At 42.1% G+C, this 16,833-nt stretch overlaps 1 protein-coding gene across 1 annotated transcript in view; it reads left to right on the top strand.

The window, feature by feature from the left end:
* Positions 1–16,833, top strand: part of PLXND1 (plexin D1) — a 180,718-nt gene that overhangs the window by 69,904 nt on the left and 93,981 nt on the right. The window contains 1 exon segment of the mRNA XM_048490141.1: positions 15,029–15,133. Coding sequence (XP_048346098.1) covers positions 15,029–15,133 — 105 coding nt within the window.

The raw sequence follows: 16,833 nt of genomic DNA, 5'->3' as shown, positions 1-16,833 counted from the left end.
TCACTACTTACGCTGCAGCCCTTCTTGGTTCTTTGAATGGGGATTTGTTCAGTCAGCCTCTGGTGGGCTGGATCTTTATGGGAGCTTCTAACAGCGGCATGAAGGAACTGAATGAGAAGGCGCTCACCTCTCCCCTTGAGATATGTAGAGTGACAGTCATGCTGGAAAGGGAATTTGAGCACCTATTCTTTAACTAGAGCTTTCCAGAAATGTTTTGTGTGCTTGCATGAAACCCATATGTGTGACTATATAGCGGACCACTCAAAGAATATCACAGATAAGCAACCCAGTTTTCCTCATCCCTCTGAGTCTCTTATCAATATGTGTGAAACTGTGCTGATGCTTAACTGTAATACTTGATGCTGGTGTGATGTAAGCTATTGTTTGCATACAGATGGGGGTGGGCATTTGTATTTGGAGACTTTGAACAATTTCTTGATGTACGTACAAGATGTTTGCAGGCATGGGAAACCTTTTTTTTAAAAAAAAAACAATGTTTATATTTAATTAAAGTCGTTTTCCATATTCTGCAGGCTTTATCCCTGGGCTCTTTATTGCCATTCCAAACTAGAAAAGTGTATTTATTTCCACATACCTGGATTTGTGCAATAAAATAAGTCTAGTAATACAAATTTTTTTGAACAAGTCTATTGTGGAACATTAATAAAATGGTAGCTAACAAGCTATCAGCAGTAAAATCACCACTTAGAAACAACCGTCTTTATCCCAAATGAATCTCTTAATAGCAGGGAATCTTTGGCAGTTCGCTTTTTAAGTTTAAACTGAAGTTAAATTAAATAAATTGGTTTTGCAGAAATCAATGTACCAAGCTTTTATACTTTAAATTAAATACCTCTTTAGCAGCGTAGTTGTGAACCTTTTTCAAATGTATTGAGTCATAGATTATCTTCATTTGTTTTGTTCAATAAGGATCTTGGTCTTTGTTCAGTAAAGACCTTGGTCTTTGTATTATTCTTTCACTTGTCAGTCCCATTCCTGTTTTTAAGCACTGCTTCATATGAAAATGAAAATAATTCAGTCTCCTCACACCCATTTCCCTCAAAAGGAGCACTTCGCTGGGTACACTTTTTACTTTGGTCTTCACCTCAGAAGGGGAGGGAGTTCCAGCATCAGTTTCCTCTTCTCTGTGTCTCCTGGTATGATGCAGGCTTAAACAGGCATTGCAAAATCACTACCACACTTCCCTTGGAAGTATGAAAGATGTCTTCTACCCCATGCAGCGGCTCAGGTGTCTTTGCTGCCTTGACCCCATTAGGTGTACCAGATCCTCCTTCTCTGACGCTATGGGTGGTAGGTAGATGGAGTTCAGTGTAATGCTATTAAATATAGGCCCTTCTATATGAGAACTACTTCGGTTCACAAGAAGTTGGTCCTGAAGTTGCTCTGATAAATTATGTTTCCCTCAGTCAGTGTTAATTTCTCCATATTCCTGGACAAACGATTAATTGCTTTTTTAAGCCTGCATATTAGCAAAATAAATGAATCCTGTTTCTAAGTCTTTTCTGAAATGGAATACATTCTTAAAGCAGGTACCATTTGTTGAGTTTACCAGTGATGCCATGATACATGTTACCAGTCTGAATGTGACATGTTGCGTCTTCACATTCATTCTTATTGTGGTCCATGTCAACTGCTTATGTTATTCAAGTCTAAATGGGAGACAGGTTGCAAAGATAGCATCGCACTCTTGCAGATGAGCTATTACTTTGCATATTTTGATGTATAGATCTGAGGCTGACGAAACAAAAGATGTAGCTTGATGGATGACAGAGGAGCATAATCTGTGCAGGCTGTAACTTAATTAGTCATCTACGTGAAATGGATCTAGTGACCAGGAGTATTTGAAAGCAGTTAAGCCACCACCGCCTCACTCCCTTTTCCAATTGACCCCTAACTGCAGGACTCTCTCTTCAAATGGAAGTCCAGTCCTGTATAGGATTATGTTACAATGATTGTTACGATGATGGTTTTCTAAACCAAATTCTGCCCATGAGCCAGGCACATACCCTTCTTAATGCTTTTCTAGGCTTTGTAACAGGAATAGAATCTATAGTTGCTGGAATAGATTTTCCACTGCTCATTACAACTCCATTGCTGTTAGCAGCCAATGCCCGAGAACTATTTTTAAGGTCTGTTCGATGTGTCTGGAGACCTGTTCACAACAATGGGCATGAATTTAAAATTAGGTTAAATAGAACTGTGGGTTCCACATCAGTTGCAGAAGGGCAGGAATAGCTGAAACCCAGCTGTGTTGTCACAAATCACCAGGGAATGAAGATATTAAGCATCTTTCCAGCTTGATCTGGATAATGGGCACTACAAGTAAATGCCTCTAGTCACACTGAGAATTGCCAGGTGAAAATATTGTGATTTTAAAATCCACAATAAAGACTCATCAGCATATCTCCTTACCCTGGTAGAGATAATCTCAAAATAGTGAACGCATGGCATTTCTTTCATGGATGCCGTGATAGCACAGTCACAGATGCTGCACCACAGCGTTCACTCTGAGTTAAACTGAATGATACTCTTGTATTGCTAAATAATAAATCAGGGTCCCCAACAAGTAACCAGTGGGCACCCATGTAGTAGTGCACTGCCGACCCAGCAGTGCCGTAGTAGAACGTTGGGACGCCAACGGACCTGCGGCCTTGCCGGTCGCATCGCACCCCCACTCCTCATCCCCCCATGAGTCACGGGTCGTGAACTGTCTGGCTCAATCACCGGGCGCAGGGACAATGGTCTTGCCCCCAGGTGAGGATTAGGCTCAGACGCGTACGCTCTTCTCCGCACGTAGCCAGATGAGATCATGCATCACCTGATGATCTCCCGACCTCCCGCTCTCCCGGCACTCCCCCCAGTCCTCCCTCCTACACGCCCCCGATAGAGTAACAATAAAAGGTGCCAGGAACCGGCAGACGGGAGATTCGCTAGGAACACGGACCTCCGGTCTCCCGCTGCTGGCGATCTCCACCAGATGTTATCTCCGCGTCTCGTCTCGTTCTTACGCTGACCGCGTGGGTCGACTACACACCCTAGCATCTCCAGACATTTTTTTTTCTTGTGTTCTACGGGCATTTTCAGGAAATGGGCATGGCTGGGTCAGGCTTTTTCAGATTCCTGTGGAAAAACGTTACTTCAACAGAGGCCACATCAGCCGCAGCACAAGGAGCTTCTATAAGGAATGTAAGCGGCCCTGTAATAAATAAATACAACCATGGCAGCCTTCCAATGATTGCCCAATTAGAATTATCGGTCTTTCTGTTTTAGTCCATTTCTTCATAGTTTCTTTGTGTTCTCACAACTGAGGTGGTGCTCTGCTGCAGTGTATAGTTGTTCTGGAACTTTAGTCAACAAACTGGTTTTTCTGTACCCATCTGGGAGAGCAATGGTTCCACACATTTCTAGGGGGAAGAGCAGATGCCTCTTCTCACTTCTCTTCAGACTTCCCCTAACAGCAGCAGTCCTGAGCATTTTCATCAATCCTGCCATGTGGGAGGAAAGCAGGATAAAAGTATATAAAGGGTTCTCTCTGGCCACTTTCCTTAAGAGTCTGTTCATTGTTTTCTCAGAGTTTCCATTCATCTTCAATCAGTGTTTTTAGCTAATGTAGCCCAGCTGCCATTTTTCATCTGCACTAATAACCTTCTGTTTTATGTGCTCCAGGCACCTGTGATACAATGTGCCACCTTCAAAAAGTACCACTGTTGTGGGAGCACAGTCCATGACCGTTAATTGAATTGGGCAGCCAGGACTATTTTTGAATTGTGTGTTTGAGGGATACCATGCAGGCTGTTGTTGAAACCTATGGTGGGCAATGAACTGAGCTCACCTGATTGAAGAGGGGGAGCAGGCAATCACCTAATGAGCAAGTATATATATATGAAGCCATAACCTGAAGTAGATTTAGAAGAGTCAACAGAATCAAAGAGAGATCATAAGTTGCCCTAAAGAGTTCCAGAACCAGATTCAGCCCTTGTATCTCCATAGAAGTCCTCCTGCCTGTTTTGAAGGATGGGAATCTGGCACCAAATTAAGCTTCTGTTAATTTCCTGACAGATCCTGATGGTTAAATGGGGTACTAGATTATAAAGCAGGGATGCTGAACTCATTAATTATAAGACCCAGATATACCATAAATGTGACTTCGCCAGGCCCTGGGGAGAGGGTGTCTGGTGACCCCCAGCATACTTGCAACCCAGATCTGGTTTAGCTGGGGCGGGAGGTGGGGGAAGCTGAAACTGGCATGGGTGGGGGTGTTTACTTTGACTGGCGAGCCCACAGTGGGCTTGCCAGCCCAGAATGGCACTGGAGGAGATGGTTGGCTTCGGGGGGGGGGGTCTGTTTCAGCTGTCACTGGTGGGTGGCATGCTAGGTCTGATTGGGAGCAAGGGGATGACTGGTAGAATGGCACTAGGGGAGGTGGTCAGCCCGGGGAAGGGGGATGCCTGCCTCCGCTGGTGAACCTCAGTGGGCTCAGCAGCCTAGATTAGCACCGGGGGCAGGGGGTGGCTGGCCAGACCAGATTAGGAATAGGATGGGGTGGATGCTTGGGCTGTTGAGTGGTGGTTGGCTTAGCTGGTTCACAGGCCTGATAAACCTTCTCAGGGGGCTGGATTCTGCTCCTGGGCCCCATGTTTGACACTTTTGGGTAGATGTTGTGGCAGCTCTTTGATAGGTTCAGGCAGGGGCGGGGGTGAGTTTGGTGAGTCAGCCTGAAGAAAGAATCGCAGCTATGGTGTGTCTGGTATCAGCCAAGTTAGAATTTATCTCCTTGCGAAGGTAGTTTCATAATTATCCTACTTCTTAAATTTCATGCTTTCTGCTTCTCTGCCAGAATGTCTTCAAAGTCACTGCTTGGCACAGGGGCCAAATAATGTTGTGCTCATTGTCAGAAATTTACCAGCCAAATATGAAGAAACCTCTAGATTTCATTCTTTATTTTGGAAGTGAATTTTGCAGGTTCTGTCTTCTGATATGGCATCCTCAAGAACAGCCTCTCTACTGACATTGCCCTTTGCTGCCATTTCCAATCTTGATTCCTGGTTGGTTTCTGAAGGGTTGACTCCAGTTGCTAAAGCTAAGAAGCCTGCTTGGTTGGTCTTTAAAGATCACCTTTATCTAAAGATGGCAACTCTTTCAAGGAAAACTAAGATGGTCTTTCTCTTTTTTTATTTGATAAAGTTTATTAAGATTTCTAATTACAGTTGTTTAAAACAAGAAAACAAACTTAGATAGAATTCATTAATCAATACATAACACATTTCGGTTAATAATTAAGTAATTATACATATCACATCCCGTCTTTCTATTGATTATCTTCATTACAATTTAGATACAAATACTAATCGTAACTTTATCTCCATGTCTATATAGTTCTAACCATAAGGTGGTCTTTCTCAAGCAAACTCAATTCTTCAATTTCTTCACAAAGAGCTTTGGCCAAAAAATGAATCTTGGATCTGGGGAATGACATTCCTCTGTACAGTCTCTTCCAGTGTTCATCTGTTATGGAGTTGGCTCTAGTGTTTTATAGTTTTCTCTCACAAATAAGCAGAAGTCATTTGCACATTAAACAACAAGAAGAACAACAAATCACTTACGGTGTTGCCACCTTCTTCTATAATAATCCCAGCACTAGTTCTGATGTTGAAGGTCCTGTTTCTATGACAATGGCTTCATTTTCTCTGTCAGCACTTGCCAACACCACATTTCACTGTTTCCAGTTGCACTGATTCATATTTAACCTGTAGCATCAGTACTAGTGCATTTTCCATCTTTAATATTGCCTATGGCCATTGGTATACAAGACCTGAGAAAGGCTGTTAATGTTAGGATATTTTGAAGGTCAAAAATGCATAAGGTAGCTAGAAGCGACGGCGGCACATAAGACACACACACGCATGTGCTTTCTTTTATTTAGATCACCCCACTTAGATCCATCTACTCAACATTCTTTAAATTCAGAGTTTATTTATTTATGTGATATCCTACCATGCCCTTTCCTGGCCAAAGGCCAGCTCAGGGTGGCTAACACACATAATTTAACAAGTTAAATTCAAATTCAATAACAATCAATCATAATAAACATTAAAATATAGCAGCAATTTATATCAATGATGACAATTGATTGGGGTAGCCCTAAAGAGCCCCAATATAGCCTATGTGTAGTTAGATTCTTCTAATACTTGATCACACTTCAGAACATTCAGCATAGCATTTTATTTCTAAGCTGTATTTCTTATGGGAGATCAGTGACTCTTCTAAACTAGTATTATGCATGACTCAGTTGCCTGCTTTTGAAGTTGTACTACCAGATTTCCAGCCCATTTTTTTTACTCCTAGCAGCAATCACAGTTACCCTTTCTGCTTTCAGCATTGTTGTCAGTTATTCCTGGAACTAGCGGCTTCTTCCTCATTTGAGACACTGTAAATTGGACACCATGCACATCATCCAAGAACTAGATAATTCCTTCATCTTCTAACAACCTCACCCTGCCCAAATATGCTGATGCTTGAACATGTTCAGGATATGAAAGAAGCAACTCCCATCCATTTCAGCTTCCTTTGTAAAGGGGAACAGTAAGCTGGATTTAATGAGCCCCCAAATTATTCATTGGCTGCTCCTTCTCTCCATTGCAAAGTGTGCATTGTACTGTACCAAAACTATTTGTGAGGGCAGGTTTCCTTGTTCTTTGATAGTCTATGAACAGCAAAATAATACAATATTGCTCTTGCTGAGGCAGGCCAGATCTGTGCAGCTGCAGAACGCTGTTGTGGTTGGCTCAGTCTAGCCTGATCTCGGAAGCTAAGCAGGGTCAGCCCTGTTTAGTATACCAAGGAATACCAGGGTTGTTATGCAGAAGTGGCAAACCTCCTCTTTGTCTTGAAAACCCTACTAGGTTGCCATTAGTCGTTTGCAACTTGGTGGCACGTTATACACAAACACTTCTTAAAGTTCATGTTACGTTTTATGAGCCAGAACTTATTCTCTTTATTACTGGGTTATATTCTGGAGAAGACTAATGGATAGCATGATATTACTTGCTGTTTATGGAGTTGTAGTGCAAAAAACTTCAGACTAACTCAGTCCATTCACAAATCGAGTATGTTCATGTGGAAAGTGTGTGTACATAGAGAAAAAGTACCCTCAATACTTCTCAGTTCTATGAACTTTCTCCTCCATGAAAGCACCATTCACAGGACATATGTCTTCTGTCTTATAATTTCATAGTATTTCCCTTTAGAAAAAATACAACATTTTCAATGGCCCCTTGACCACAGTTTCACCTTTTCCAACCACTGCCGTTCTTGAGCTGCCTAAAATTAAACTAAGCAAATGAGTCCAAGACATCCAGAAGGAACCAAAAGGCTTTGACAAGACTAATCCTTGTCCTGTAGGGACTTTTTATATACTTCTATGTCTCTTTCTGAATCAGTAAAAAATGTTGCTGCAGTGAAGTGGACTAAGAGATGGTTAAGAGCCTTCAAGATATGCATTTTTCTGAAACTTACAGAATGCCCTTAGTTAACAGTTGTCAGAGCAAGATTTCAAATGATGTGTTAATTTTAATAAGATAGCTATGTCAGCAGACACTGGCAGTTGAAAGTGTAGTTGTCACAATAGTACAATCTGTTTACATTCACAGACATGTGAGTTGGCTTTCATATGACACAAGGAGAGGTGTGTGAAACTCAGAGGGAGAATCCCATTTGTCCCCCCCCCCCTCCTGCCATTGCTGAGCTGGCACAAGTCACCTTGGAGCCCAGCTTTGGCAGCAGGAGTGTCTGGGAGCTGCCCCAAGTCCAAAGCTATTTCTGGCATCTGCTGCAACTGCGGTCAACCCCAGAACAGCTCCCGGTGTCTGTCACAACCAGGCTCCAGAGCTCCATTGTAACTGCCACCAGACTCCATCAATGCTTTTAACATTTTAAATTTTTATTGGAGGGAAATTTAAACATTTCAGACTTTTCTCTAAGCCTGAATATTCTCCCAAATTTGCAGAAAAGTCTGTTTAGCATCTGTGTGGCCCTGAACTCCAGATTTAGGTATCCACAGATGGAGGTCACATGTCGCTATTAGATGCATAGATTTGTACCATTTATTTTGCTGCACTTATATGTGCGAGTGGACTTATTAAAGAATAGCTTGGATACAGTTATGTGCAAACAGAAACCTAAATAGACTTAGCACAGTTCTGTTCGTCAAAGATCTTATAAGACACCTGGCTCCTTTCCCCTGTGTGTTCCAGTGTCCAGAAACTGGCTACACAGCATTTTGTTCAAAGGAAAATTCAAGTGAGGATACAATATGTTTGACTTTGCTCAAGCATCTACTGCAGTTTTACTGGTATCTTGCATTTCCACTTGTTCAAGAAGTCTAGTGCAAATGGAATTTTGTGCTGGACTCAACCCTGTAACTTGAGATTGGTTAGTCAAGTGTTTATTTCATTGCTGAAATGTACATTAAACACACAAACACAACTCAAGCTGTTTCTGCCAAATGCATGGATTGGCGCTAAAACAGACAAGCAGCCCTTGGATCAGTGATGGATCAATAGTGAAACTAAGCTTTGCATGGACAAAGTTCCAAATTCATTTCCAGTATCTCCAGTTAAAAAGGATCAGGTAGTAAAAGATGGTGAGCACCCAGAAAGCTTCTGTCAATCAGAATAGAGTAGACAATATTGACCTTGATAGATCGATGATGTGACTGAGTGTTGGGCAAATTGATGTGTTCTTGTGTTCTTCAGATTCATTTATCTGAACCTGCTTAGGTTATATTTACATATTTCATTTGACATTTGTCTTCAATTCTGCATCAGTAGACTATAACATGGAAATATTTACTGATCTGGGTGACAAGCTGTAGTTAGAAGTGCCCAGATGGTGCCATTATTTTAACTGTATAATACTATTTGCAGCTCTATAGTGACAGTGAAGTTTGCCGAAAATACTTTGTACTTTGAAACCGGAGTTCTTTTCCTGTCTTAGTAGCTTATTTGTGACCTTAAATGAATCATTTAGCTTACCCTCGTTTTTATGTCCCCTGTTGGAAAATGAAAATCATACATTTTCTCCCTATCCTGCCTGCAAGAATTAATGCCTTTTAAGAGAGCTGCTTCATCGCACAAGATTAAAGACACTGCTAAATGCATGGTCATAATAGATTTCCAAAGGCTTGAACATCAAATTTGAAAAAGCCATTTTGCTCTTAGCTGTTGAATATTTCAGGTCCATGCAAGCCAACTATACCTGCTGTGCAAGTGGAAGTGCTGAGTTCATCCATTTAGAATGTGTTTACTGGGTTGATTAAACATCAGGATTCGTGGACTAGGGTGCAATATTCTGCTGGTTTTCTCGGATTGGAAACAAATCATAGGAACCCTGAGAAGGAGGGAGCTAAGAATTAGGACTTAGTGGCTTAATAATTTATTTTCACTGTGTGCCTCTAAATCATGAGATGACATTAAAGGCCCCGTTTCATGAAATCTTTTCTTCCCCGTCCTGCTGTCTTGACAATGTTTTGGGGCCCACACCTCAGGAGGAGTTAATGTTTTTGCTATTGGAAGTAGCACTTGCTACCTTAATGCAAGAAACCCACATTTTGGATAAAGCACTTGCCAAGAAACGGAGAGGGAAAACTCTAATTGTTTTAAAGTGCAAAAGCAATGTTTTTGCAATTGTTTATGAGATTTGCCTCTTCCCCCAAATGGCAACTTTTGTGATGAAAATTAAACCCCAATTTAGTCTCCCCATCCACTGTGGATGAAGAGTGCCCCTGCTCACTCAGAGTTGAAAAACTATTTCTCTTAATGTCTTTGTCTGAGGGAAAAGGAAAAGCAGTTTCCTTGGCACTGAGGACAGTGGAGCAGTTCTTGCTCACAAGGAGCTCACAAGGAGCTTACAAGGAGTAAGAATTGAAACTGTGGAGAACAATAAATGTTTTGTTTAATTCATTAATTAATGGGCAGTATATTGACAAATGATATATTGTTGTATTAACAGTGTCTTCGCTTCTGCAGACAACTGTAAAATCCTATTGGGTCCTGAGATACTAGTTTGCCCTTTCTCAATTCTAGGAGAACAGTCATTAATTCGCAAGAGACAGCTAATGTTTTCTACGACTTAAGGAGATGGAAATTAAACAACAGAGGTGGCTGTTAATAACCGCTCCCTTTCATTTTTCCTTTCTGAGCAGTTCTTTGGGAAATGGTTTCCTCTGTCATCTCCTAATTCTTTTTTTTCCCAGCAAAGGTTTAATGGGAGAGGGAAGGAGATGCAAGAATCACTATTAGGGAAATGCGCAGGCTAAGTAGAGGATACATTATCAATGCCCATGTCCATCTCCTCAATGCAGCAGCAAATTAGGAGAAGCAGTTGAAAAGTTCGGTTTCAAACACTGCAAGGCTGTGAGTTAATTGGCCTTCTGCTATTTGTTTTTCTAGCAACCCGAACTGGCTGCATTGACATGCAGGGATATACAATGCTATATTCTGTTCCCTTCTGAGTCTCCTCTTACTCTTTTTGCTCATATTAAGTTGGGAGTGGAGGGGAGCATCGACCATAATCTCCCTGCTCCTTCTTTGTTGATTTACTTCTCTCCTTGCATATCTCTGTAATTTAATCTCCACTGCGAAGCAGCCCTGGAAGGTGCATGGTTAAGATCAATGTCCCGATAAGCCCTGAAACATGTTTTCTCCCATCAGACAGGCACTTTAAGATAATTGAGAAGCCTTGTAGAGGGTCTTCAGGGGAGTCAGGGGAGAGGCACTGAGAGTGCAAAGAGTTGCCGCTGCTCACGTTATTTGAGATATGGAAATGTTTGACTGTTTATCTTCCTAAGTGTTACAGGGGCCCAGTTTGTCAGCCGTCTCACTCTGGCATAAATCTGAAGTCAATCAATTACAAGAGATCAATCTTTGCACACTGACACAGTGTTTCCTGAGTTTATCAATGCAATGTGTTTACACACATGTGGGGCGAATCCCCACTGGGGGGAAAAACCATGTTCCCCCCACTTCCATGAAATACAGCACCTTTTCATCCCAGTCTCTGCCTCCCCACCACAGCGTGCATCTGTTGAGGGTGTCAAAGTTAATCCCAGGATCAAAAACTGTAACTATTTACACAAGCTTACAATCTGCTCTGCGGCTCTTTCCAATTGGCTGTTGTGTTGGGGCAGGAACGCGACCCTGTGGCCCCTCCCCTCTGCTTGAGGAAGGTTTTTAAACTTTCTGGCTGCGCAGCTTCGTAGAAACATAGGATGTCTATTTTTTAAACTTTTTGGCTGTGCAGATTTGTTGGTACATACACCCTGTGCTAGCTCTTCTTCTCTTTGCAGGGTCATGCCTACGAAGCCACGACCAGCACAAAAAAACCCCTTGGCACGCTCTGTGCCCAGCCCACTGCCCTCTGATTGGTGCGTGTCTTCTAGGGCAGAAAAAAATAAACCATATTGTTTTTCTGCTGCCTCCCCACCGATGTAGCCTCGGCCTGTGTTTTTCAAAAATGTGTACCTTCCTGGCGGTTTTTGAAAAACGCGGGATGAGGGGGAGAGTGCGTGCCAGGGCCGGGATGGAGCCGAGTTGGGCACTGAAGCTGTGGGGACTCCTTTCCCAAACCGGGACTTTTACCGGGAGTATCACGCGATTTTTTTGACCATGGGGATTCCCCCTTAGTCATAGAGCAACTTTAAAATTATAAATTTGGCCTGATCTGTTTCAGAGAAACTATAAAAGTTTAGATAAACACAATGGCTTTATCATAAGGGCTGCAGATGTATAATTAATATGTGCCTACCAGTTCTAGGTGATCAAATGTTGGGAGGAGTGAGAAAGGATTATCATTAAATGTTTCAGTATTATAGGTATCATTTTTGTGCCTATTAAATTTTTATTCTGCCCTTCCTCACAGGATTGTTCTACTCCTCTCCATTTTATTCTTATGATCACTTTGCCAAGAAACTACAGTTGTCCAGGAACCCACTGAGCTTTTTGATTGTGGGTTTCCCCAAACCTAGGCTGACACTTAACTGGTTCACCTTATACAACCCACCAAAGTTATAATAGCATAGTGACCTAAGATCTTGGGCACCCACAACTTCGCTTCCCATCTTGCTTGTGGCAAAAAGGAATCTCAGCACCACATCCTTTTTCTGACCTCTCACTTGTGCAGCAGTTTGAAGAAGATTTTTTTTAAAGCAGTCGTCCTTTCCCATGGTTTATTACCTTATTTACATTTCAGTGGAATAAGATCCTGTCAGTTTCCTGCAGCTTCTTCAAACTAGAGCAAGTGAAAGAAGACGTCCTACCTGTTCTGAGCCCACTGGCATGTACATTTGTATTGTAGTTTGGAAAAATGAGGAAGCAGCAGTAAGTTCTTGTGCGATTTCATTCTCTTTGTCACAACTCCTCCTCTCCCTGAACTCCCTGGTGCACAAACGGTGCTTGGGAGACAGTGGCAGGGTCTTCTCCCACTTGCAGCGAGGTTTGGAGAAGAGACAGCAGGAGTCTGTCATAATACATCTTATTTTCTCTGTAGCCTAGCAAAAACGAATGAAATCTGCCTCTTCCCCTGGTTCTTTGTGTGTGCCCAGAAGATTTGGGGCAGAGATCAGGTTGGTGGTAAGCTTGAGAGAGACTAGCTGGTCAGTTAACACCACTATTTGTGGACCTTTTTGTGATCTGGGTATATGCTTAATGATTCAGATCTCTTAGGTTCAATACTTTCCACTCATAATGTAGTCCAGAGGCCACCACAGGAACAGATTTTTTCCTGCAGAGAGAGTAATTTTCCTCTTATCATTATGATGGCATTAATTCTGATCCAGCCTCAGTCAGCTTGATAACTGTACAAATATGGGAGAGTCAATTTGTTCCATTTCCCTAATTGCAGCCGCTTAATCGTTGTGAACAATTTATAAGAATTCATAAGATTTTTCTGCCCTAATTCATTTCCCTGCTAAGGAAAACTGTTGTTGATGATGATTATGATTATGATTTACATGTGTGCATACCATGAAGATGTGCATCCATTTTATATGTATTGAAAAATTAGTTTAAATGATTTTTAAAACTATTTGGAAACTAATTTCAAAACATTCTGGGCAGGGAAGTGTACCATCTAGTAGGCTTACATAAAAATGTATACCTTCGTATGCATCAGCCGCAACGCTAATTGTGCTTTTGGGGAGTTTATTTCAGCTTTTCTAGGGCCCAGTCAGAAGTGCTTTGAAAACCTGGAAAACCAGTTTGGCTCAAAGGTTATGATGGGGCACAAATAATGCTATGAGAGTAGCAATAATAGTTTTATTTTTTATTTTATTTTATTTTATTGAATTTCTATACCGCCCTTCCCCGAGGAATTTCTATACCGCCCTTCCGCCTCCATGTTTTTCAGGAGCTATTGCCATGTTTATCCAGTGGGGAAATGCAGCACAAAGGGCACCCTGAAGTTTGAAAAATGCTATCCTCTTAAGTGAGAGGAGCACACTTTCAGGATTTTCAGCTTCTCTACAATTTATTTATTTATTATTTAAATTTGATAGACTGCCCACCCTCGAAGGGCCCTGGGCGGTATACAATTCACTTTAAACAATATAAATAAAACAATTCACAATACAAATATTAATTAAAACCTATAGTCCAAAACGTATATAAATACAAAGAATCAGATGGCAAAGATGGTAACTCGTTACAAGTCATGAGGGTAGAAGCATAAACATGAAATGAACATAGGGGAAGGCATCTGTCCACGGCTAAACCTCTCTACCAAAGGCCTGGTGAGATAGTACTGTTTTACAGGCCCCATGGAACTGGTCAAGGTCCAACAGGGCCCGGATGGACGGTGGTAAAGAATTCCACCAAATGGGGGCTAATTCACTAAAGACCCTGGCCCAGCTGGAGGCCAGCCGGATTATAATTTACAGTGTATCTTGTTAGTGTCATTTGGATCTTCTAGTGGAATAATGAGTACAATAGCTACTGCAGAATGGCAGCTGATGAGATCATGTGGTTTTGCTTTCAGTTTATGAGCAAATTAATTTCACTGCAAAAAAATCTCAGATTGATAACACAATCTGCTTGATAACACAAGTTTCATGAAGTTCATCAGTGTCATTGTTTGTCCATTGGATGGCACCAGCCTCCTGAACTCCTACCCCAGGGAAGATGCTGGCAAGGCATCTTCTGTTTTCAGTGAAAATGACTGAGCTAGTTTGGACTGATTATGGACCTGGCATCTGCCTAGTAAACTCAGCATTGTCAATATTATTATATGTAGTACCAACTAGACTCTACTAGAGTGTATTTGTTGAATCTTAACTGATGATGCAGAGGTAAAAGGCAAAGACTTGTATTACCATCTATGCAACCCTGAACTGGGGGGGAAGCGGGAGGGGGGACGGAGAAGGGCTCTGGATGCAGTGTGATCCTAGTACCAGCATCAGTACCACTCAGTGCATCATAAGTGTTATCTACGCCTGTGAGCTGTGCGGCTACATGATGGCTGGGCACCAACACTGCCACAGCACCAGCAGTCCTCCAATGCAGGAGCCCACACTGGCACCAATGCGGGCACTCTCAGGGCAGAGCTGAGTTTAGTCAGCTTCATGGGGAATGCCCCCTTTTGCTTCCTTGGATTTATGCCCATTGAGCTGCATAGGGGCTTTTCACTGCCCACAGAGGAGGTTCCCTGTTTTCTTGCTGAGAGTATTGCTGGAAACCTCTTTGGAGGCAGCAGGGCTGTGGCATGTCTGCCCAGCACTCATCTTCCCCCGCCCCACCCCAGGATTGGGCTGCCTGTCTGTAAGCCACAGGCTCACCCACACAAATATGTTGTAAATTGAGATTAATAACCAGTAAGGTTCAGACTGACTTTATGAACTTTCTGGCGATGCCATTTTTATGATGCTGCTGTGTTGCAGCACTGTTAAGGAGGTTCCATAGTCTCCATGTTAACCATTTTGTTTGTGTGTTTGTTTGTTTGTTTGTTTCCTGACATGCAGAAAAGTACTGATTGTCCACACATCATGTCTGCCTCTACAGCCCCAGTGTCAACTGGGACTTCCCAGGACATCACCATTACCTTGAAGAATGCTGCTTTTGTAAAGGTAATTAAATAGGTGCTGTGGAAGAGCGTGACTAAGCTAAACAGTTATATTCTACATTTGCATCAAAAGTCAACAAGTGGACTCTGTCAGTAGAGTAGCAATCTTTGATTATAAGCAAAATGAAGTGAATTCACAACTTCTTTCAAAAAAACCTCTATCATAACAGTAGAAATAGCTGTTTCAACAAAGGATCGCAATATAAAGCAATCATTTTAGCAAGTGACCAGTCTGGGTGGGCATAATATGAAGAAGAAAATGTGCCTTCTATGCAGGCGCAATCAAAGGATCTATTACTTGTAATGCAAGAACTTCCATGGGACTGGTACAGTAAGTAGATTTATAGTATTGTAAAACTTCCATTTGAGCAGAATGTTTGGCAGAAAGGAAATGTGCTTCACATACTTGAAGATACTTTTCCCATATTCCACTCAGTGAAATTTGCAGGTGTGCAGCTCTTAAATGGAGTACACCAAACTATTTTTCTGCAACAGCAGGAACCCTGTGCCTAGATAAGGCAAAAACAATGTGTTAAAAGCAAAGGCAAAACATTTGAAAGATTAAATCAAGACACATACTCTGGGCTGACAAGTTTTCCTTTTAAAGAAAATGTGTATTGTGTGCATATTTCTGACATATGTGTTAGATCAAGTAACTTAATTGTAGAGTTATGACTCCTGGAATGCATTCAGGATATTTTCACACACCATTCTCAAACCAACCAGAGCAAGGTGTAGTGGCTAAGAGTGGTGAACTCAAATCTGGAGAACCAGGTTTGACTCTTCATTTCTCAATATGAAGCCTGCTGGGTAACCTTTGGCTAGTCAGAGTTCTCTCATAACTTTCTCAGCCCCACCCGTGTCATATGGTGTCTGTTGGGGGGGAAGGGAAGGTGATTATAAGCTGCTTTGAAACTCCTTACAGTTAAAATTCCAACTTTTCTTCAAGTATCCTTAGACTATAGGAAGGCAGGATTTACAGAAGTGCTTCATTAGTGTCTTACTCTGTGCTTCTCTTCCTCTGAAGTATCTAAGGCTCATTCCGCACATGCAGAATAATGCACTTTCAAACTGCTTTCAATGCTCTTTGAAGCTGTGCGGAATGGCAAAATCCACTTGCAAACAGTTGTGAAAGTGGTTTGAAAATGCATTATTTTGCGTGTGCGGAAGGGGCCAAAAAGAAAGTATTGTCAAAGGCTTTCACAGATGGAATCACTGGGGTGTTGTGTGGATTCCGGATTGTATGGCTGTGTTCTAGTACCATTTTCTCCTGACGTTTCACCTGCATCTGTGGCTGGCATCTTCAGAGGATCTAAAAGAAGCTTTTCCCCAATACTATGAGAAATACCAGGACACTTGTACTGGGATAGACCAGTGGTCCATTCTGCTCACTGTCTTCTCCCCTCTATGCATTTGGGTCAATTCAGTGGTTTCACATCCTGTGAATTATGTAAATGATGACAGCCAGCAGGCAGTCAGCACTGTTCTGTTGCAGTTGCACCTCCCAGATTATCTTTAAGGGCAGCCAATGCAGAAATTGCAGTGACTTGAATCCACTTGGCCAGGTTCACTGCATCCAGAAGGAAATGTTACAAACCAGACATAGATGGCAGAAGGCAGCAGCCACTGTTTCTCTTGCAATGAGGTTGAGGCCAAGAGCACCTCCAGGCTCTTTACCTGATTGGACAGGGTTAGTTGAGTTCC

This window comes from Sphaerodactylus townsendi, linkage group LG03 (genome assembly GCF_021028975.2).
Source record: "Sphaerodactylus townsendi isolate TG3544 linkage group LG03, MPM_Stown_v2.3, whole genome shotgun sequence".
In the NCBI taxonomy this organism is placed as follows: Eukaryota; Metazoa; Chordata; class Lepidosauria; order Squamata; family Sphaerodactylidae; genus Sphaerodactylus; species Sphaerodactylus townsendi.
The sequence above is the reverse complement of the archived record's forward strand: the minus strand, read 5'-3'. Positions and strand labels throughout refer to the sequence as shown.